Here is a 24,307-nt window from a genome sequence, read left to right as displayed (position 1 = left end):
CACCGCTTTTCCTTCCTTGGACCACTTTTGATCTGTACTGACCACTGCAGACCAGAAACACCCATCAAGGGCTGCAATTTTGGAGATGCTCTGTGCCAGTTGTCTAGCAATCACAATTTGGCCCTTGTCAACATTTGCTCCGATCCTTACGCTTGCCCATTTTTCCTGCTTCTAACACATCAACTTTGAGGCCAGAATGTTCACTTGCTGCCTAATATATCCAACCCACTGACAGGTGCCATGATAACGAGATTGTCAGTGTTATTCACTTCACCTGTCAGTGTTCATAATGTTATGGGTGATTGGTGTATCAGTGTTATTCACTTCACCTGTCAATGGTCATGTTATGGCTGATCGGTGTATTTCACCTGTTTTCCACTGATGTTGCCTTATTTTGGATGTAAGCTAAAATTCTGTCTGGCCAGTTTATCAGTTATACACCTTGTTCTGGAGACATGTTTTTCTGTAGCTGATTGGAATGGAACCCAGTGTGGTTTCTGCAATAGCCTCATGTTAGACAAAGACTGATGAGTTGTGCTCTCTGACGTTTTACTGTGTTTGTATGGGGGACCATATGTTAACTTGCTAAATTTTTTACATTGTCATTCGACTTCTCATCAACAAGCTTTTTTCTCTCGTTAAATTGAACTGTTTCTAACAGGATGCATTTTTTACCTCATTCCCTGTAAACCGTAGACGCTGTTTTGCTTCAAAACCACAGGAGAGTTGTTTCTGAGATTCTGGAACCTGATACTCTCAATGCCTGTCTGCCTCAATGCCTCTCTGCCTGCTTCATATATTAATCCATGGCCATGTGATTCTTTGTTGGAGTTACTCGTCATTAATTGCTCCCTACGGCCACTGTGTACAGGGAAGTGTCAGTATGTTTTTCTGCAGGCCTGTTAGGTTCTGGCTTAGTATTTACTGGTGTTTCCGGTGTCTTTTTTCAGTTAATCCAGATGTAAACACTTGCATGTATATGCAAATGATTTACTTAAAATTCTGTCTTGACGAGTCTCATCTTTTTTCGTGTGACCTCGACAGAGGCGTTGCTAGGATCACAATACATTTGGGGCTTAGCCCACTCTCCCACCCCGCCCTGGACAGAAAGTACAGAGTTTTGAATGTACATGCAGAACATTTCGATGTACACACTAGCGGCCTACAGGTCTACATTGTAATAATGCGCAAGCAGATTTATAGATGAATAGATCAGGGTATATTTTTGTATTATTATTATTTCTTGGTCAATTTGAGATCCCCGGCTATTCATAAAAGATCTGGGGCTGTAGCCCTGAACGCCCTGGCCTAATGATGCCACTGGACCTCGATGAGAATGGAAACATTATATGGGTAACGGGGTGACGTATAGGCAACCTTAGCCCTAATCCTTTTAGCAGAACTTTAATATCAGCCTGACTGTGTCAGGAGTATTATTATGATGATAGTCTCACCTCCGCATTGCTTGTTATGGCAGGAAATTAAGAGACATGACCATATATTTTATCACAAAAATTGGACCTAGGTGTATATGCTGAATATACAGGTGCTAGTCATATAATTAGAATATCATCAAAAAGTTGATTTATGTCAGTAATTACATTCAAAAAGTGAAACTTGTATATTATATTCATTCATTACACACAGACTGATATATTTCAAATGTTTATTTATTTTAATTGTGATGATTATAACTGAATTTGGGATTTTCAATAGTTGTCAGTATCTCAAAAAATGTGAATATTACTTAAGACCAATAGAAAAAAAATATTTTTAGAAATGTTGGCCAACTGAAAAGTATGAACATGAAAAGTATGAGCATGTACAGTACTCAATACTTAGTTGGGGCTCCTTTTGCCTGAATTACTGCAGCAATGCGGCGTGACATGGAGTCGATCAGTCTGTGGCACTGCTCAGGTGTTATGAGAGCCCAGGTTGCTCTGATAGTGGCCTTCAGCTCTTCTGCATTGTTGGGTCTGGTGTATCGCATCTTCCTCTTCACAATACCCCATAGATTTTCTATAGGATTAAGGTCAGGCGAGTTTGCTGGCCAATTAAGAACAGGGATACCATGGTCCTTAAACCAGGTACTGGTAGCTTTGGCACTGTGTGCAGGTGCCAAGTCCTGTTGGAAAATGAAATCTGTATCTCCATAAAGTGGGTCAGCATCAGGAAGCATAAAGTGCTCTAAAACTTCTTGGTTGACGGCTGCATTGACCTTGGGCCTCAGAAAACACAGTGGACCAACACCAACAGATGACATGGCACCCCAAACCATCACTGACTGTGGAAACTTAACACTGGAATTCAAGCAACGTGGATTCTGTGCCTCTCCTCTCTTCCTCCAGACTCTGGGACCTTGATTTCCCAAGGAATTGCAAAATTTACGTTCATCAGAGAACATAAATTTGGACCACTCAGCAGCAGTCCAGTCCTTTTGTGTCTTGTTCAAGAGTGGCTTGACACAAGAAATGTGATAGCTGAAACCCATGTCTTGCATACGTCTGTGCGTGGTGGTTCTTGAAGCACTGACTCCAGCTGCTGTGAATCTCCCCCACATTTTTGAATGAGTTTGCTTGTACACTTTTTTCTACCACATCTTTTCCTTCCCTTCACCTCTCTATTAATGTGCTTGGACACAGAGCTCTGTGAACAGCCAGCCTCTTTAGCAATGACCTTTTGTGTCTTGCCCTCCTTGTGCAAGTTGTCAATGGTCGTCTTTTGGACAGCTGTCAAGTCAGTAGTCTTCCCCATGATTGTGTTACCTACAGAACTAGACTGAGAGACCATTTAAAGGGTATTTTGAGTTAATTAGTTGATTAGAGTGTGGCACCAGGTGTCTTCAATATTGAACCTTTTCACAATATTCAAATTTTCTGAGATACTGAATTTGGGGTTTTCATTAGTTGTCAGTTATAATCATCAATAAAAAGAAATAAACACATGAAATATATCAGTCTGTGTGGAATGAATGTATACATTATACAAGTTTCACTTTTTGAATGAAATTACTGAAATAAATCAACTAATTATATGATCAGCACCTGTAGATAGGCACCTATCTAGAATGTGTGTCTTGTGATTTTACTGTATGTCAGGATTCAATGCTCCAATGATATTGCATGCCACAGTGGAAAATAAATACGTGTTAATAAATTAAAGCTGTGACAATGTTGGCTCACTGCTGAAAAAGTTTGAAAATCAACTAGATAAATATGAAAATATGATTCTCATTCAAAAGGAATTGATACTGCAAGTCATTGAATTGATACATATGGACAAGAGTAATATTGCAATCATCTGCAATAGGGATTTATTCCTTCATTACTAATCCAGACTCATCAGATTTGCCTTGGAGTGTGTGGCTAGTACCAAGTGGAATTGAGACCGGCTTGCATTACAACCTGTAATTTAAATGGATTTCTATTTGGATTTCATGTAATGGACATATTGGTGAAGTGAAATTAAAAAATAAATGCTCTAAAAACCGATATTTGGTGCATGTGTGTGTATTCACCCCCTTTGCCCTAAATAAGATCTGGTGCAGTCAGGTACCTTCAGAAGTCACATAATTAGTTAAAGTCCATCTGTGTGCAGTCTGAGTGTCACATGATCTGTCACATAATCTCTGTATATACACTCACCTAAAGGATTATTAGGAACACCATACTAATACTGTGTGTGACCCCCTTTCGCCTTCAGAACTGCCTTAATTCTACGTGGCATTGATTCAACAAAGTGCTGAATGCATTCTTTAGAAATGTTGGCCCATATTGATAGAATAGCATCTTGCAGTTGATGGAGATTTGTGGGATGCACGTCCAGGGCACGAAGCTCCCGTTCCACCACATCCAAAAGATGCTCTATTGGGTTGAGATCTGGTGACTGTGGGGGCCATTTCAGTACAGTGAACTCATTGTCATGTTCAAGAAATCAATTTGAAATGATTCAAGCTTTGTGACATGGTGCATTATCCTGCTGGAAGTAGCCATCAGAGGATGGGTATATGGTGGTCATAAAGGGATGGACATGGTCAGAAACAATGCTCAGGTAGGCCGTGGCATTTAAACAATGCCCAATTGGCACTAACGGGCCTAAAGTGTACCAAGAAAACATCCCCCACACCATTACACCACCAGCACCAGCCTGCACAGTGGTAACAAGGCATGATGGATCCATGTTCTCATTCTGTTTACTCCAAATTCTGACTCTACCATCTGAATGTCTCAACAGAAATCGAGACTCATCAGACCAGGCAAAATTCTTCCAGTCTTCAACTGTCCAATTTTGGTGAGCTTGTGCAAATTGTAGCCTTTTTTTCCTATTTGTAGTGGAGATGAGTGGTACCCGGTGGGGTCTTCTGCTGTTGTAGCCCATCTGCCTCAAGGTTGTGCGTTTTGTGGCTTCACAAATGCTTTGCTGCATACCTCGGTTGTAACGAGTGGTTATTTCAAGTTGCTCTTCTATCAGCTTGAATCAGTCGGCCCATTCTCCTCTGACCTCTAGCATCAACAAGGCATTTCCGCCCACAGGACTGCCGCATACTGGATGTTTTTTCCTTTCCACACCATTCTTTGGAAACCCTAGAAATGGTTGTGCGTGAAAATCCCAGTAACTGAGCAGATTGTGAAATACTCAGACCGGCTCGCCTGGCACCAACAACCATGCCACGCTCAAAATTGCTTAAATCACCTTTCTTTCCCATTCTGACATTCAGTTTGGAGTTCAGGAGATTGTCTTGACCAGGACCACACCCCTAAATGCATTGAAGCAACTGCCATGTGATTGGTTGATTAGATAATTGCATTAATGAGAAATTGAACAGGTGTTCCTAATAATCCTTTAGGTCAGTGTACACCTGTTCTGAAAGGCCCCACTGTCTGTAACACCACTAAGCAAGGGGCACTATGAAGACTGTGGAGCTCTCCAAACAGGTCAGGGACAAAGTTGTGGAGAAGTACAGATCAGTGTTGATTTATTAAAAAAAGATGTGAAACTTGGAACATCCCACGGAGCACCGTTAAATCCGTTAATAAGAAATGGAAAGAATATGGCACCACAACAAACCTGCAAGAGAGGGCCACTCACCAAAACTCATGGACCAGGCAAGGAGGGCATTAATCAAAGATAACCCTGAAGGAGCTGCAAAACTACAGCAGAGATTGGAGTCTGTCCATAGGACCGCTTTAAGACATACACTCCACAAAGCTGGGCTTTAAGGAAGAGTGGCCAGAAAAAAAAATAAGCAAACACATTTGGTGCTCAGCAACAGGCATGTGGGAGACTCCCAAAACATGGAAGTAGGTGCTCTGGTCAGGTGCGACAAAAATTCTGCTTTTTGGCCATCAAGAAAAAATGCATACCCAACACCTCTCTTCACCCTGTAAACACCATCCCCACAGTTAAGCATGGTGGTGGCAGCATCATGCTGTGGGGATTTGAGACTGGTACAGAGGTTCACCTTCCAGCAGGACAATGACCCTAAGCATACTGCTAAAGCAACACTTGAGTGGTTTAAGGGGAAACATTTAAAAGTCTTGGAATGGCCTAGTCAGACCTCAATCTGTGGTATGACTTAAAGATTGCTGTACACCCGCGAAACCCTTTCAGCTTGAAGGAGCTGGAGCAGTTTTGCCTTGAAGAATGGGTAAACATCCCAGTGGCTAGATGTGCCATGCTTATGGAGACATACCCCAAGAGACTTTGGAGGGGTGCACGCTCAAGTTCTGTTTTTGGTCTTATTTCTTGTTTTTTTTTCACAATAAAAAAAACGAGTAACAAGGTGGTAGGTATGTTGTGTAAATAAAATTATACAAACTAATACTTTTGCAGGGCACTGTAACTGACTGAAATGTTTTGGTGGATGTACTGGGTCTTAACACTCTTCTAAGAGGCAGAAAGTAACCTAGAGCAGCCGACCGCATCACACCAGTAGCCAGAATGTTGGTAAATTCTATCCTAGTGTTTGGATAATGCAAATTCAGAGATCTAATATAGTGTGTCCTGGGTTTTTGCTGGTGGATCAAAATATTAGGCTAATGACATTATCCTTCCTAGTTATCTATTAGGCTAATTATGAACTGGATGATAATCTGACTTTCTACCTCTCTTCTGTGTTAACAGATCCATCTGGAGCCAAGCAAGATTACAGCCATGGGAATTCCAAGGACAACAAGTGCACTGTCTGTTCCCAGAGCTTTACCACAGAGAGCCAGCTACAGAGGCACCAGCGTGATCATGAGGCCAATGACAAGGCAAGCATGGTGCCAAAGGCCCAACATTGATGCCATACAAACATATATTCCAATTGAGTTAGTTTGACATTGGCATAGCAGGGCATAAAAGAAAAGCCTGAGCAGTATTCACTCTGCAAATTCACTATAATATACATGTTTTTATATCTGATTTCCAGAGGGAAACAAAAGACTATAGCTGAAAATCTAATGTTTCAGGTTTGGGGCAATGTCCACAGAGTTATGTATCAGACTTTGTTCATATGGGTTTTGTATTATATCTGTATTAATAGCGTGCTGGATGTGTAAAGGTTGTTGGAACCCTTGTTTCAAAGGGGAGTTATGAATATGTGAGTTCATAAATCGCTTGAAGTAACTGTTTAACTTTCCAAACTTTCCATACAGTAAGCCCATGAGCCCTCAAAAGGTAAAATGTTTAACCTGCAACTGACATTTATTAGAAAATGTATATGGTATGTACCGCAATTGTGTGGAGCTCTCCAATTTTCGCTGAGACAACCAATTAGAATTTTCATTTCGATAGTCGTTATTACACAATGTTCTATCAAATAGCTTAATGGTGGGAGAGCAATGTTACCCTGTGACTCTGCAGTCTGGCTAGCTGGACCATGCCCTCCCTGAGTGATGCCTGCATGGAGACAATCCAACAATTACATAAAGCGAGTTAAGGATGTAAATCTTAGATATTCATCGATTACCCTTTAAGAAGCCCCAAGAAATTACTGACAACACATATGCTGTCCTCCCCATATGCATTTACATAGGCAGAACAATTATTTGCCCATTTACAGACTGTAAACACAGCCCACATGAAATGTGATGTTTCTGCTTGACACACAGATGAGTGGTCCTCATATGACAGTTGTAGCTTGTCCACATGAGTGGATATAAGTATGTTTGCTATTCATTATTCCGCTGTCAAACCGGGAGAGCCTTCCTTACAGGCCGCTGAGCCAACAGTCCGACAGAGACAATTTCCTCCTAAGGCAAATAGTGTGGTGTATCAGATAAAAAGAGAATATCCTTCAAAGGCAAATATCACAGTGTAAGAGGGAGAATGTAGTGCCACCAGACAGCAGATGCAACTGAAAGAGTTATTGAAGAAAGTCATGACGCTTCTGCCTGGAATTAAGCCTTTTTGCCATCAGACCAACTGACATTTGCTTGACATTATATGACAACAGATGAAGAAATGTCAGTAACGATTACTTTTCTTACTAGGAGTCACATACTTGCAAAGATGTACCCTATAATCAAAACCCCTTCAGCCTAGCAGACTAAATGCTATTTAAACAGTAGACAAAGTCTACCAGCAAGACAACCTGTTTTTTGTTCCCTTGATTCAACTGTTTTCACTCTTTCTCTCTTCCAGCCTCACCGGTGTGACCAGTGTCCCCAGACATTCAACGTGGAGTTCAATCTCACGCTCCACAAGTCCACACACACCACCTCGGACCCCACCTGCCCTGTGTGCCAAAAGAAGTTTTCTCGCGTGGCCAGTCTCAAGTCCCACATTATGGTGCACGAGAAGGAGGAGGTTGGTCAATAATTAATCACAAAGACCTGCTGCCTTTTCATTGGTTGATCTTTCAGTCCATATACATGTTGCACTTAGGCTTGTAAACTGCTCAAAAAGATTACGGGAACACAATCATCACAGTATAACACCAAGTCAGTTAAACCTCAGGGATATCAATCTGTCCAGTTAGGAAGCATAAGCGATTTACACTTGTTTGCACAGACCGGCACAGACCTCCATGTGCTAGCACATGACTGCTGTTAGGTACTGGGATGAAATCTGACCCATTGTCAGAACTTACGCTGGTGCAGTGGGCCTTGGGTTCTTCCTGGTGCAGGACAATGCCCGGACTCATGTGGCCAGAGTGTGTAGGCAATTCCTGGATGACGAAGGCATTGATGCCATTGACTGGCCCTCACGTTCCCCAGACCTGAATCCAATTGAGAACCTTTGGGATGTTATGTATCTTGCATCTCACACTGCCAAGTAGTGCCACAGACTTTCCAGGAGCTCACTGATACCCTGATCCAGGAGGAGAGGAGATCCCCCAGGACACCATCCACCATTTCATCTGGAGCATGCCCAGACGTTGTTGGGAGTGCATACAGGCATGTGGGGGCCATACACACAACTGAGTCACATTATGAGTTGCTGTGATGAAATTCACTCAAACAGCCTCTGATTTCAATTATTTACTTTGATTTCAGTGTGAGTTTGAATCCAGCCCTCAATCTGTTGGTGATTTTGGTTTCCATTGACCATTTTTATGTCATTTTGTTCTCAACGAACTACGTAATGTACAGTAAAGATTTTGATCTTTAATATATTTCGTTCTTCGAGACTCGATGTGTGATTTAAAATGTTCCCTTAATGTTTTTGAGCAGTGTATATACGATCAATTGTGCTTCACAAATAATATGGTCAATGTGATAGCATTTTTTATTTGAATGATGTTTTATTTCTATTTTTAAATCCCATTTAAGGAGGATGTTCAGGCTTTCTTTTTTTAGATTCTTACATTGGATTCATTATCCACAAAGTGTTATTCCATATCGTCAAAAAGACCTAACATTGTATAAACTTGTCATAAAGCAGTTAGCTTAAAATGAATCAATTTCATGTTTCAAGTCATACAGCACTGTACTTCAAGTTACTCTACTACTTCCAACATAATGCATCTCTGAACTAAACCAATGATTTGTCCTATGTTGAGCAAAAGCCAGTCACAGCCAAAAAAGGCCTTCTCGCAATGTCAAAAGGATCCGCATGGTGGTAAATATGCCTTCGGTTTAACGGCATGCCAGCGGACTGAAGGTAGTAAACACACAGGACCGATAGTAAACAAAGTGGGAGGTGTCCAAGAAAGGTCTCAAGCCCAGCGGCTTGCAAAATGTAGCCTCAGAAAGCTATCACAGACAGTTTAGGGAAAGGGGGAGCTCGTCCAAACGCAGGCCAGAGATTTTCCAACCACAGAAGGGCATGTAACGAGCAGGAAATCAGTGAATGTCGGTCTTCGCTGGGTACTTATTGCACGGGGTGTGGGGTTCCTGGCTGATTTGCTCCTGCTGTGCTGACTGTATTTATTATACCTGTTACACATGCACAATATGTCTTTCCCCTAGAGTGGCACTGAACTGACTGACCGAAAGAGAACATCACGTCAAAGCCTGTAGGGAATACACAATGCCATATAATGAATTACAACAATGCAACCAACAAATCAAATATATATCATTTTTTATTGGGTTGAAATATAGGTGTAGGTGTTATGTCATATTGAGCTCGCTCCGTTATTGCTCGCTTCATACGAATGTGGACAATTCAGTTGTCTTTAGCGTTGACCAAATCTGCTGTTTTTCAAGTTATATTCATCAGTGAAGTGGTTCAGCAGGCTGTTGTGGTCACATACTAGTTTTGGGATTGTGCTTTTATATCGATTTTGGATGTGGTCTATTCCTCCAGTTGCGGGCAGTTGTCATCTTGGGTAAAATGCTGGACTAATATGATTCTGTGGAAATGTGCTTGTGACAAAAGTCCAAGGGTGGATGGCCCTTGAATGTGCCATTGATCCTTGACTGGCTAGCTTAACATTTATTTACACCAGTGTGTTACCATCTGAGCCATTCTCTTTTGTGTCTCATTTGTCTATCATAACATGGTCTCTATAACACAACTCATGGCAGATCAGCCACTGGTGCATCAGACATCTCCTGTTCCTTTTCCCATTATCTCCGTTTTTTATAACTGTTTAACCGTAATTTAACGTTACATGGCTATAACAAAAAAAAAAAAAGATTATTATAAATGAACTGACATTATTAGATTACATGAAATACAGTATGGATGAACACTGCATTTATTCACAAAGCAAAAACTATTTAATCAAGACATTGAATATTTTTTAAAAAAATACATTATTCACATTACTTAGTATCTGTTTGAGCGACTGTCCACTTCGTCCACCACTTGGCACTGTGTGTACCTTTTGTCAGGGATGTAGGTTAATTTACCAACATTCCCATGCTATTGTCAATATTGATATCTCACACAGTCAAAACTATCAGGTTCACGTACAGATCTGTGCGTATGCACACTTGACAATTGAGGTCCCTGGTGTCCCAGGTCTGAATTAGTCCCTGATTTAAATGAAATAATAAAAACTAGAAGTGTTTGGGACAGGGCCGGCTCCAGGCATGAGCAACATAAGCAGTCGCTAAGGGCCCTCACTAGGGGGCCTCCAACTGCTAGGGAGCCCCCGACATAGGGGAGAGGGGGCCCCAAATTAAATTTTACTTATGGCCCTCCAAAAGGCTAGAGCCGGCACTGGTTTGGGACCTCCATGACATGAATTGAATAATGGCACTCTCCTTGATCATAGAGAGGCGGTTTTATACATGTTCAGAAGCTTCCTGGCCTCCCTTAATTAAGTGCTGTAACCAGTTTTGTTACTGCTAAACCCAGATTTTTGTTGATCTTAAAGGTCCCTACTAGTGCTGTCTGAAATTTGAATTTTAAAACACATTTCTAAGGACACACCTCTAATCTGACCATCCCTTCTGCCCCATACAAGTTAATTACCAAAGTTGTGTACCAACATGTGTAGCCGAGCGGCAGTTCTGTCCGTGAAATGTATTTTCATGTATAATTACAATCTGCATTTTATTTTCACCACATTCCCTCCCCCGTCTGGTCCTCCTAGAATCTGATCTGTACGGAGTGTGGGGACGAGTTCATTCTCCACAGCCAGCTTACTCTGCATCTGGAGGAGCACCGCAAAGAGCTGTCCGGGGCCAATGTCTACACCTGCAAGACCTGCAGCAAGGAGTTCAAGATGGCCAGCCAGCTCAAGGAACATGCCAAGATCCACGTCAAGATGAGGTTTGGTGTGGCTGGCGCTCCAACACCTCATTAGTGTTTTCCGGAGTGCTTGTTTTGCAGTGTCAGTAATGGTGCGGGGTGCACTGGGCTCCCGGGTTGTTTGTTTGCCACCATTCTTTTGGCGGACCTGCAGTTATGTGGCATGATGATGTCTCCAAGTTGGGGAGATTTTTTTTTTTCTTCCTTTTTTTAAATTTCTCTGCCCCCTTTTTTTCTCTTTCTCGTCAGGCCACTCAGCTCCAATTCCAGGAACTACAAGAAGAACATTGATCGCAGTGGGTTCACTAACAGGTGTCAGCACTGTGGCAAGATGTTTAAAAAGCCCAGTCAGCTCGTCCGACACACGCGAATACACACAGGTAAACAAGATTAAACGGCTAAAGAGAGCCGGTTCTGTTCATAAGTACACCTTATGAAAAAAAAAAAAAATCTTTGCACGGCCCAAATTGACTCACTTTTCTCAACTGTAGTGCGACATCCAACAAAGCCATGGGGCCCAAATGATCCAACCTAGACTGTGGATGGTTCAGCACTGCTGAGCAGGCCCTTAGACCGAGCCCTGATCTGCTTCATACAATACTCAGGCTGAGAGTTCTCGACTATGAAGCTTTTCCATTTTAAAAAGGGCGTTCAAAGGAGAACATAATATGAAAATGATCTCTTGAGCATGAGTGGCCAAGCCAGTGTGCTGAATCGCTGTTGGTCACTAGGGGTCTCCACTATGATTGGTAATGATCCTTGCCTCTCTTTCCTTGCTTCAACTCAGGATTGGGTGTTAAACAAATCCACTGCCTGGTTACATTCGCCCAGAGAAAATTTAGCCTGGAAATTTACACTGACCTAGGGCCATACAGCTGTCTCATACAGCTCTGGAAAGAATTAACAGACCACTGCAAAATTATCAGTTTCTCTGCTTTTACTATTCATAGGTATGTGTTTGTGTAAAATGAACATTTTTGATTTATTTTATAAATTACTGACAACATTACATCCAAATTGCAAATAAAAATATTGTCATTTAGAGTATTTATTTGTAGAAAACAACAACTGGTCAAAATAACCAAAATAAGATGAATTGTTTTCAGACCTCAAATAATGCAAAGAAAACAAATTAATATTCATATTTCAATAACAAAATACTAATGTTTTTACTTAGGAAGATATAATATTTGGTGGCATAACCCTGATATTTAATCACAACTTTCGTGCTTTTTGGCATGCTCTCCACCAATCTTTCACATTGCTGTTGGATGATTTTATGCCACTCCTGGCACAGAAATTCAAGTAGCTCAGCTTTGTTTGATGGCTTGTGATCATCCATCTTCCTCTTGATCAAATTCCAGAGGTTGTCAATGGGATTCAGGTCTGGAGATTGGGCTGGCCATGACAGGGTCATGATCTGGTGGTCCTCTATCCACACCTTGATTGACCTGGCTGTGTTGCATGGAGCATTGTCCTGCTGGAAAAAAACAAATTCTCAGTGTTGGGGAACATTGTCAGAGCAGAAGGAAGCAGGTGTTCTTCCAGGATAACCTTGTACTTGGCTTGATTCATGTGTCCTTCACAAAGAAAAATCTCCCCCGATTCCAGCTTTGCTGAAGCATCCCCAGATCATCACAGATCCTCCACCAAATTTCACAGTGGGAGCGAGACACTGTGGCTTGTAGGCCTCTCCAGGTCTCCGTCTAACCAGGTATTGGGCAAAGCTGAAAATTTGATCAGTCAGAGAAGATGACCTTACTCAATTCCTCTATGGTCCAATCCTTATGGTCTTTTGCAAACTTCAGCCTGGCTCTTCTTTGCTTCTCATTGATGAAGGGCTTTTTCTAGCTTTGCATGACTTCAGCCCTGCCCCTAGGAGCCTGTTTCGAAACGTCCTCACCATGCACTTCACCCCAGCTGCTGTTTTCCATTCTTTTTTTAGGTCACTTGATGTCATCCTACGGTTGTTGAGTGACATTCGAATGAGTTGATGTCATCTCGGTCAGTGGACAGTCGTTTTCGCCCTCTGCCTGTCTGTAGCTTTGTTGTCCCCAATGTCTGTTGCTTGACCCTGTTCTTATGAACTGCCATCTTTAAAATGTTCAGGATGGAAGCAACCTGACGCTCACTATATCCCTCTGCCAGTTAAAGCCAGAATCGAACCCTTCTTTTCCTCACTCAAAGCTTTTCTTTTCAACTCTTTTGTCATGCTGAATAGTTCTTTTTTAATTCAAATTACCTTTGAGGTACTACTTGCACTGTTTTTGCCATCCAGCTGGTCCTATTGCAAGAGGATAGTGATGACCACAGCAGTGGTTTTTATACTTTTCCTCGTTAAATTAGATTTGGTTGAGGTAATCACCTAATCAGTACCTCATTAAGTAAAATGATGTGTGGAACGACTACCATACACGTAGAGATGCTGATTTAAGAAAAATTATGAGTGGTGTCTTAAGTTTTTTCCAGAGCTGTATATATATTAGGGGTGTGCAAAGCAGCCAGTATTTGTATCTGTATTTGTATTTGTTAAGGGGGGGAAAGTATTTGTATTTGAGTCAAATTCAAAATAGGCGTAAAAATTCCGGGTTTCTTTTGCGATAGGGCTGGTTCACTCGATTAATGAAAATAAGCGTAATGAAATAATATCCTGATCAAACTCTGCTTCCTGAAAGTTATAAATTGCCTTTGGAACCCAGTTAAGGTACAAAAATCTATTAAACAAAATTGTGACGCAGTTAAGTTTTTTCGCTCAGCCGAGCGCTCTCTGTTGCTGTGTGGAGAATGGAGATGTGTGGAGCAGCCTGTGTCAGTTACTGCTTTTATTATTTTCCCCTCCCCCGACTGAATGTCACTCACTCACTCATCCGGGCATGTACTGCGGTCTCATGAGAAAACGCAGCTTTTTGATATAACGGTTTTCTTGTTCCCGAATACAAATATTTTTTTAAGTATTTGTTTGAAATAAGTATTTGTAAAAACCACGTTATTTGTGCCTTTCCGAATACCGTATTCGGGTTCGGCTCCACCCCTAATATATATACACTCACCTAAAGGATTATTAGGAACACCTGTTCAATTTCTCATTAATGCAATTATCTAATCAACCAATCACATGGCAGTTGCTTCAATGCATTTAGGGGTGTGTTCCTGGTCAAGATAATCTCCTGAACTCCAAACCTAATGTCAGAATGGGAAAGAAAGGTGATTTAGGCAATTTTGAGCGTGGCATGGTTGTTGGTACCAGACGGGCCGGTCTGAGTATTTCACAATCTGCTCAGTTACTGGGATTTTCACACACAACCATTTCTAGGGTTTACAAAGAATGGTGTGAAATGGGAAAAACATCCAGTATGCGGCAGTCCTGTGGGCGGAAATGCTTTGTTGATGCTAGAGGTAAGAGGAGAATAGGCTGACTGATTCAAGCTGATAGAAGAGCATCTTTGACTGAAATAACCACTCGTTACAACCGAGGTATGCAGCAAAGCATTTGTGAAGCCACAACATGCACAACCCTGAGGCGGATGGGCTACAACAGCAGAAGACCCCACCGGGTACCACTCATCTCCACTACAAATAGGAAAAAGAGGCTACAATTGGCATGAGCTCACCAAAATTGGACAGTTGAAGACTGGAAGAATGTTGCCTGGTCTGATGAGTCTCGATTTCTGTTGAGACATTCAGATGGTAGAGTCAGAATTTGGTGTAAACAGAATGAGAACATGGATCCATTATGCCTTGTTACCACTGTGCAGGCAGCTGGTGGTGGTGTAATGGTGTGGGGGATGTTTTCTTGGCACACTTTTGGCCCCTTAGTGCGAATTGGGCATCGTTTAAATGCCACGGCCTACCTGAGCATTGCTTCTGACCATGTTCATCCCTTTATGACCACCATGTACCCATCCTCTGATTGCTACTTCCAGCAGGATAATGCACCATGTCACAAAGCTCGAATCATTAAAAAATTGGTTTCTTGAACGTGACAATGAGTTCACTGGACTGAAATGGCCCCCACAGTCACCAGATCTCAACCCAATAGAGCATCTTTGGGATGTGGTGGAATGGGAGCTTCGTGCCCTGGATGTGCATCCCACAAATCTCCATCAACTGCAAAATGCTGTCCTATCAATATGGGCCAACATTTCTAAAGAACGCTTTCAGCACCTTGTTGAATCAATGCCACGTAGAATTAAGGCAGTTCTGAAGGTGAAAGGGGGTCAAACACAGTATTAGTATGGTGTTCCTAATAATCCTTTTGGTGAGTGTATATTTTTTTACTCCGCGGCCATCAATTACATGACAGTATACAGTACTATACATGTGTTACCGACAGCTGTGTGTAAACACAAACACACACACCCAACCTTTTAAGGCGGCATCCTCCCATGCCGATCGACTTCCTGTCAGACATGTCACCCACCATAAGTGCCCGTTGAGCGCTGACACCCTCTGGACTCCTCCAAGTTCCTCAGAGCTTCATCCAGGTTCTCTCCCGTAGCCTTTCTCAACGAGACCTCATTGCTCATTTGTGGGCTGGATGGATGAGTCATATGCAGCGCTGGAGACTGTTGATCTGTGCTCTGAATCACAAACAGCCATTATGGCCTTGTACTGTAGGGGAGCTACGAGGCTTCACAAGAGCCTGGAGGCAACTTTTGCCTGAACTGGAAATCTGAAACAGAATCTCTGGCACTGTCTGCTAATTGTATAAAAGCAAGCAAGGAAGGTTGGTCCCTGTGGGCTTCTCCCCTCACCTCCCCTCTCCCTATACAGCAGACGCAGTGTATTGAGAGATTAGTCTCTGCACCTCTCCCATTTTAACAGCCATGGTTGTTGCTGTGTATTCTCTGTCCTGCCACGTCTCTCTCTCTCCTTCTTTCTCACCCGGCTGTATGGAGTCGTGCTCTCTCCTTCTCTCTCCCCCAGCTGTATTGAGTCGTGCTCTCTCCCTCTCGCCCGCCCAGGTGAGCGTCCGTACCAGTGCAGCCACTGCAGTAAGGCCTTCAACCAGAAGGTGGTGCTGCAGACCCACATGGTGAGGCACACTGGCGAGAAGCCCCACCTCTGCCTCTACTGTCCCGCCTCCTTCTCCCAGAAGGGCAACCTGCACTCGCACGTCCAGCGGGTACACTCTGAGGTAAAAACAGCCGTCTGTACCTGTTGCCCGGCATAACACTGCCGTCTGCTCCACCCCACTCTGTAGACTGTGGAGATCAGGAATGTTGGGGGAATTCGTTAATTAGGTGAAATTGTCCTTTGACCTGTCCAATCCTCGAACCTCATTGCCAGAATCCGCTGAATCCCTTGCGGACTCCCTAACAAACTTTCCGGTTTCCAAAAGGGAAGTGGGAAGAGAATGGAGGTGAAACACCTTTGGAAGTTAGCAACACCTCATCATAACTTCTGCTTTGCACACATTGTTTCTGATGAGTCATCCCCAACTCTCTCCCCATTTTCAATACCAGTGTGTGTGTGGGATTTGGTTTTAGGCGTTTCTTTAAACGGCTATGTTAGGCTATTCTACTGTAGACACATTTTGGACCCTTTAGCTCTCCAAGCCTGTTTCAGTGTTTTGTCACTTAGGTGCCTTGGTGTGTAAAATCATCCTGATATTATTGGTTGGATTAATGTACGGTGTGGGACAAAATTATTTCTATAATTTTAATGGTAGGTTTATTTGATCAGTGAGAGACAGAATAACAACAAAAAAATTCAGAAAAACAAATGTCAAAAATTGTATTAATTGATTTGCATTTTAATGTGTGAAATAAGTATTCAACCCCTCTGCAAAACATGACTTAGTACTTGGTGGCAAAACACTTGTTGGCAATCACAGAGGTCAGGCATTTCTTGTAGTTGGCCACCAGGTTTGCACAAATCTCAGGAGGGATTTTGTCCCACTCCTCTTTGCAGATCTTCTCCAAGGATTGGCAAATTGTGAGTAAAAAAGGAATGAAATTATTTACAAATCTCATAAACTTATATTTAATTCACAATAGAATATAGATAACATATCGAATGTTGAAAGTGAGACTTTGTAATGTCATGCCAAATATTGGCTCATTTTGGATTTCATGAGAGCTACACATTCCAAAAAAGTTGGGACAGGTAGCAATAAGAGGCCGGAAAGTTAAATGTACAGATAAGTAACAGCTGGAGGACCGATTTGCAACTTATTATGTCAATTTGCAACATGATTGTGCGTAAGGCCGGAAAACCATACTGGATGCCTGTGATCTTCGGGCCCTCAGACGGCACTGCATCACATACAGGAATGATTCTGTAATGGAAATCACAACATGGGCTCAGGAATACTTCCAGAAAACATTGTTGGTGAACACAATCCATCGTGCTATTCGCTGTTGCCAGCTAAAACTCTATAGGTCAAAAAAGAAGCCGTATCTAAACAGGATCCAGAAGCGCAGGCGTTTTTTTTGGACCAAGAATCATTTAAAATGGACTGTGGCAAAGTGGAAAAGTGTTCTGTGGTCAGACAAATCAAAATTTGAAGTTCATTTTGGAAAACTGGGACGCCATGTCATCCGGACTAAAGAGGACAAGGACAACTCAAGTTGTTATCAGTGCTCATTTCAGAAGCCTGCTTCTCTGATGGTATGGGGTTGCATGAGTGCGTGTGGCATGGGCAGCCTACACATCTGGAAAGGCACCATCAATGCTGACAGTTATATCCAAGTTCTAGAACAACATATGCTCCCATCCAGACGTCGTCTCTTTCAGGGAAGACCTTGCATTTTCCAACATGATAATGCCAGACCACATATTGCATCAATAACATTGGCTGCATAGAAGAAGGATCCGGGTACTGAAATGGTCAGCCTGTAGTCCAGATCTTTCACCCATAGAAAACATTTGGCGCATCATAAAGAGGAAGGTGCGACAAAGAAGACCTAAGACAGTTGAGCAATTAGAAGCCTGTATTTGACAAGAATGGGACAACATTCCTATTCATAAACTTGAGCAACTTGTCTCCTCAGTCTCCAGACGTTTGCAGTCTATTATAAAAAGAAGAGGGGATGCTACACAGTGGTAAACATGGCCTTGTCCCAACTTTTGTGAGATGTGTTGATGCCATGAAATTTAAAATCAACTTATTTTCCCCTTAAAGTGATACATTTTCTCACTTTAAACATTTGATATGTCATCTATGTTGTATTCTGAATAAAATATTGAAATTTGAAACTTCCACATCGTTGCATTCTGTTTTTTTCCACAATTTTACAGTGTCCCAACTTTTTTGGAATCGGGTTTGTATAAAAAAACAGGTGTTTTTCTGGATTCTTTTGTTGTTATTCTGTCTCTCACTGTTCAAATAAACCTACAATTAAAATTATAGACTGATAATTTCTTTGTCAGTGGGCACACGTACAAAATCAGCAGGGGATCAAATAATTTTTTCATTGTATGTGCTCGTCCTAACAGTTCAGTTTAGCTATTTTAGTCATCACCTGCCAGTTTTTTTTTGTCATCATCATTGGTACTTCCTTCTCTTAAGAAACCTACATACACTAATGCCTTGTCTCTGTCTGTGGAGAACGAAAGCCAATATAGTCCTTTGTTGATTGGGGCAGTTGTCACAGAAAATCTCATACCCATCAAATAACCTCCGGCTGAAGTCGAAATTTAAGAAAAACATCGGAATCAAAATGTAAACAGTGTCGGGAAAAATTATTTGCCTACATTATGATTTTCTCACATTTTGCATAATTAACGGATCCATTTATTAAATAAAGGGAACATGAAGCAAGAAAATATTTGTAGGCTAAATTCCATCCATCCATCTTCTTCCGCTTATCCGGGGCCGGGTTGCGGGGGCAGCAGTCTAAGCAGAGATGCCCAGACTTCCCTCTCCCTAGACACTTCCTCTAGTTCTTCTGGGGGGACACCGAGGCGTTCCCAGGCCAGCCGGGAGACATAGTCCCTCCAGCGTGTCCTAGGTCTTCCCCGGGGCCACGACAAACCGATACATCGACCGCATTACTGCAGAAGCTGCACCGATCCGTCTGTCAATATCCCGTTCCATCCTTCCCTCACTCGTGAACAAGACCCCTAGATACTTAAACTCCTCCACTTGAGGCAGGAACTCCCCACCAACCTGAAGTGGGCCAGCCACTCTTTTCCGACTGAGGACCATGGCCTCGGATTTGGTGGTACTGATTCTCATTCCCACTGCTTCACACTCGGCTGCAAACCGTCCCAGTGCATGCTGAAGGTCCTGGTTTGAAGTGGCCAACACGACAACATCATCCGCAAAGAGCAGAATGGACAAATTAGGCTAAATTATTTAATGAAAAGAGTTATGCAACCACCAGTGCCAATTTATAAAAGTTATGTCCTTGTTATTATAAACTCTAAGTGGTTGTGCAAAGCATTGTTTTTACAGCCTACAATACATTTACAAAAAATATGAGGATTCCTGTTTCAAAATCAGAATGACTAATAATTTTCATTCCTATCTGTCTGACCTACACCCTCCTGCCAGCAGCTCCCTAGGTCTTGTCGGCATCCTGTTTAAATGAAGCACTGTAGCTGCCAAATAGCAAAGCCTAATCAAACAATTTAAAATGTTTCTGGGTTAAAACCTTGGCAAACCTGTTCTTCACAATTTAAAAGTCCAGCTTGCACTGCCAAAAATGAACATGCATTTCCCCCTTTCAGGTGTTATTCATTTTTTTTTTGGTTCATACTAAGTTTTGTCAGAACTTCCATCAACCCCTAATAATGGGATCCTGGGTGAACAAAAATGACAACATTTTGATATTGTTCCCATTTTAATATTATAAAAATTACAGTGCGACTTGTGCTCTTTTCAGGCTTTTTCAGTTCTGGTTTGGTTACAAAAAGATGATTGCAATTTTTCATTGCCAAGGCTGAGTGGTACCTCATTGTTTATTACACCTCCACAATGTACTTGTTGTTGTTTGATTACTTTATTATTAAATGTCAGTCATATTAAAAGTCTGTCATCATCTCATCTTTGGTCATAGCAGCCAAATAACCAATAGACAGACAATGTAATGCTTTCTCGATGCTCCCCTTATCTATTTAGCTATGCTAGTAGTAGGTAGCTAGCTAGTGGTTACTGCTGGCTAGTTTGGGTGGGCTCACCAATCCTGTCCCTGAGCAGACATGGGCAAAGATACATCAACATTTATTTTAAAATAAGATACCAAATACCTTAAGTATATCAAAAGAAACTGCAAAAATACAGCAGCCACATCATGTATCAAAATAAACTATTGAACTATTAAATACTAAAAAATGTTTTCAAGGAAGCATGAATGACTTTGCAAACCTTCCATGTATCGCCCTATTTGATCTATCCCTTCACCAGTACACTGACTCAGTTGGTTTAGTAGACAATGTTTGATAGCAACAGCTTTCCTCTGTCTAACAAGTCATGCGATAAATCTGACATGCAACCAGTTAACAGATCAAATATTCACATATCACTGTGATCACCCAATTGAAGGATAGTTTTAATGTAGCCAGCCGTTTAATGTAACTAACAGTTTACTAATGACTCATAATTGTATCCTAAGTTAGTTACTTTGTGTTTGGTAATGAAGGGCCTACTTTGCATCAGCAACATTGACTCAATGAGAAACAAGTCATTTATAAGAAGACATCTGATGGCACCTTTATTCCTAGCAACTAGTTTCTATGTAATTAATCATTTGATTGTTAATCATAAATATAATATAAATTGTGTGTCAGACAGTCATTCATACAATGGTATACAAAATCATAATCCTACTAAACAGCTACTTCAATTAGGCTACAATAATTTAGCAATCAATTATTTATTTATCAACCTTTTGACACCTATTTGGAGGTTAAAAAACAACAACATTTTAGCACTTTGTCAACAATTATTAAATTATCAATATGTTTAGATTTTAAATGTAGCCAGAAACGGAATCAGAAAGTAGCAACAGAACTTATCAAGGAGTATTAACCCAACTACTGAATCTGTTAAGAGCCTCAGAATATAGGTATAGAGGGAACATACACATTAATAGTGTAGTAAGAACATTTACTTAAACTCCAATTGAGAATACTACTATGGAGAACACTACAGACCAGGTATTCCAAAACAGTTCAGTAGTTCTACCAAAAACAGTAAAACTTATGTTTGAGTGTCAATGAGAGAGTAAGTGTGTGATTGAGTGGGTGTGTGTGAGAGAGGGAGTCTATTGAAAGACTGTGTGCCCTGTGGCCAACATTTCAGAGGTCTCTTTAGCTACTCATGCCTTTAAGCACAACTAACTTTTCAAAAAGTGTGGAATTTAGATGTCGTCGATGAGGCCGGTTGATCAGTCCAGCAAAGGAAAATAAGCACACTACTGGAGCAGAGGATTGGCAAATTACTGAGTAGGGACCAATCAGAGACAGCATTTTTATGATATCAAGTATTTTACAGTATTTTTAAACTACAAATTACAAAACACTAAAGAATTTTGATGCGAAGTATGAAGCCATTTTCATCAACCCTATCAAATACAAATTACAAAATCCTATTTTGTATTTGAAATACGTATCATAAATACTGCCCATCCCTGCCTGTGAGCCAATTTAATCCAGCACATGGTAGGTTTGAGTATGAAACAAAATCACTGCAGCCTGCTCTTGTACGTTTAAACAAGAGCAGGCTGTATGTTGAAAATGATGGACACATACAAATGCCCTTCTTTGACCCGCAGCCACGCACATCAATTTTGACAAGCAAATTGTACATTCAAAAGGGCCATCAGCTGAATTTCTAAATCCCAATGATCCCAAAAACGTTTGCCAACCCCTAGGCTAGCTAGTCCTGTGTTTAGCTCCCAATGCTACCAATCAGATTTGTCTAATGGAATCATTGTAGTAGTTCAGTTTCTCAGTGTACAGTGGATATAAAAAGTCTACACACCCTTGATAAATTGCCAGGTTGTTGTGATGTAAAAGAATGAAACAAAGATAAATCATGTCAGATCCCTCCAAAATTGATGAAAAGATGAGAAGAGTCTTCCAGGGAGGCTTCCAAGAGGCCTACAGCAACGTTAAAGGAACTGCAGGAATTTCTGGCAAGTACTGGCTGTGTGCTAAATGTGACAACAATCTCCCATATTCTTCATATCAATGGGCAATGGGGAAAGCAGTGTTGGGTTTCCATAAAGAATATGGAAAGCAGTGTTGGGTTCTTGCCCAAAATACAGTAATGCAACCTATGTTGTACAAACTCATATTTGCCAAAACATACTTTGGAAGTACCAAAGTTGACTGAAGTTGAAGCAAGCAGTTATTGTGTGTAAAGAGGCAATTACTTTTTCACACCAGGGTATCACACAAATATGAAAGTAATAAAACCAGTATTTAAAGAAAAAAAAGTTTGCTTATTTGTTCACTCAGCCTCCCTTTATCTGATATTTGGATTTGTTTGAAGCGCTAATAACATTTAGTGTATATCCAAAAGGAGGCAGATTCTTTCTTACAGCTCTGCATTCGACCAAAACATTCCTCCTCCCGACTCAGTCAACAGAGCGAGACTCCGTGGCACAATAATATTTTTCTGTCTCTTAGACAGCGGATGAGCCAAATTTACGGTTCATTGTTCTCGTTCTCCTCCTCTGCATCTCATTAATTCACTGCTATCTGATCTAATGTATGCTGTGTCACGTGACACCCTGGCTGTGGAGCCCTTTTCTGTCTGCCAGGTCATTTTAGGCTTTCCATAGTGGGTGTTCTGGGGTTAAAGGTCAGGGGAAGCGAATGCTAATGCCACTAATGGAGACACAGAATGTGGGGGCGAAAGAGGTAGACAGAGAGAGACAGAAAATAAGGGGGGGAGGGATTTGTGAAAAGGTCACCCAGAGCGGTTTCAAACACCTGTGTGTGCATAATCGATATGCTCGTCGACCAGCAACATAATTTTACATTCTACTAGCTGCAGGAGAATAAGGGTTCCAAAGGAGACAGCAAAACACTGGGAGAGATGAAAGAGTTAAACAGCGAGATATGAAAGAGGGGTAGAGAAAGAATGAAAGAAAAGGGGGAGCAGGAATTGAAAAGGGCGTGGATAATTCAGTAGCCTCCATCGACAAATGCAGCTCTGTGGGATCATGAATATGAATCAACCCATATTGCGAGAGCTTTGTCGGGGTGGAGGGCGTGGCGGGGTACGGCATGTGTAGGATGAGCTTTGTCAGGGGTGGAGGGCGTGGCGGGGTACGGCATGTGTAGGATGAGCTTTGTCGGGGTGGAGGGCGTGGCGGGGTACGGCATGTGTAAGATGAGCTTTGTCAGGGGTGGAGGGCGTGGCGGGGTACGGCATGTGTAGGATGAGCTTTGTCGGGGTGGAGGGCGTGGCGGGGTACGGCATGTGTAAGATGAGCTTTGTCGGGGTGGAGGGCGTGGCGGGGTACGGCATGTGTAGGATGAGCTTTGTCAGGGGTGGAGGGCGTGGCGGGGTACGGCATGTGTAGGATGAGCTTTGTCGGGGTGGAGGGCGTGGCGGGGTACGGCATGTGTAGGATGAGCTTTGTCGGGGTGGAGGGCGTGGCGGGGTACGGCATGTGTAGGATGAGCTTTGTCGGGGTGGAGGGCGTGGCGGGGTACGGCATGTGTAGGATGAGCTTTGTCGGGGTGGAGGGCGTGGCGGGGTACGGCATGTGTAGGATGAGTTTTGTCGGGGTGGAGGGCGTGGCGGGGTACGGCATGTGTAGGATGGGACGGTCCGATGGATCCCCACTAATGCTGCGCTGGGTCCTGATCTGGGACGGTCCGATGGATCCCCACTAATGCTGCGCTGGGTCCTGATCTGGGACGGTCCGATGGATCCCCACTAATGCTGCGCTGGGTCCTGATCTGGGACGGTCCGATGGATCCCCACTAATGCTGCGCTGGGTCCTGATCTGGGACGGTCCGATGGATCCCCACTAATGCTGCGCTGGGTCCTGATCTGGGACGGTCCGATGGATCCCCGCTAATGCTGCGCTGGGTCCTGATCTGGTACGGTCCGATGGATCCCCACTAATGCTGCGCTGGGTCCTGATCTGGTACGGTCCGATGGATCCCCGCTAATGCTACGCTGGGTCCTGATCTGGGACGGTCCGATGGATCCCCACTAATGCTGCGCTGAGTCGTGGTCGGCTGCGGTATGGTATCAGTCGGATGAACA

The 24,307-nt window shown here is 42.4% G+C and overlaps 1 protein-coding gene across 3 annotated transcripts in view; it reads left to right on the top strand.

The window, feature by feature from the left end:
- LOC105019332 (zinc finger protein 236) overlaps positions 1 to 24,307 on the top strand; it is a 78,478-nt gene that overhangs the window by 2,278 nt on the left and 51,893 nt on the right. For all 3 annotated transcript variants that reach the window (XM_029115757.2, XM_029115755.2, XM_029115754.2), the window contains exons 2-6: positions 6,124 to 6,254; positions 7,627 to 7,791; positions 10,973 to 11,151; positions 11,380 to 11,510; positions 16,095 to 16,267. In XM_029115757.2, the coding sequence (XP_028971590.2) occupies positions 6,124 to 6,254; positions 7,627 to 7,791; positions 10,973 to 11,151; positions 11,380 to 11,510; positions 16,095 to 16,267 (779 nt within the window). The remainder of the gene's footprint in view (positions 1 to 6,123; positions 6,255 to 7,626; positions 7,792 to 10,972; positions 11,152 to 11,379; positions 11,511 to 16,094; positions 16,268 to 24,307) is intronic.

This window comes from Esox lucius, chromosome 20 (assembly GCF_011004845.1).
Source record: "Esox lucius isolate fEsoLuc1 chromosome 20, fEsoLuc1.pri, whole genome shotgun sequence".
Lineage (NCBI taxonomy): Eukaryota > Metazoa > Chordata > Actinopteri > Esociformes > Esocidae > Esox > Esox lucius.
Note: the sequence above shows the minus strand (reverse complement) of the source record. Positions and strands in the feature narration are given on the sequence as shown.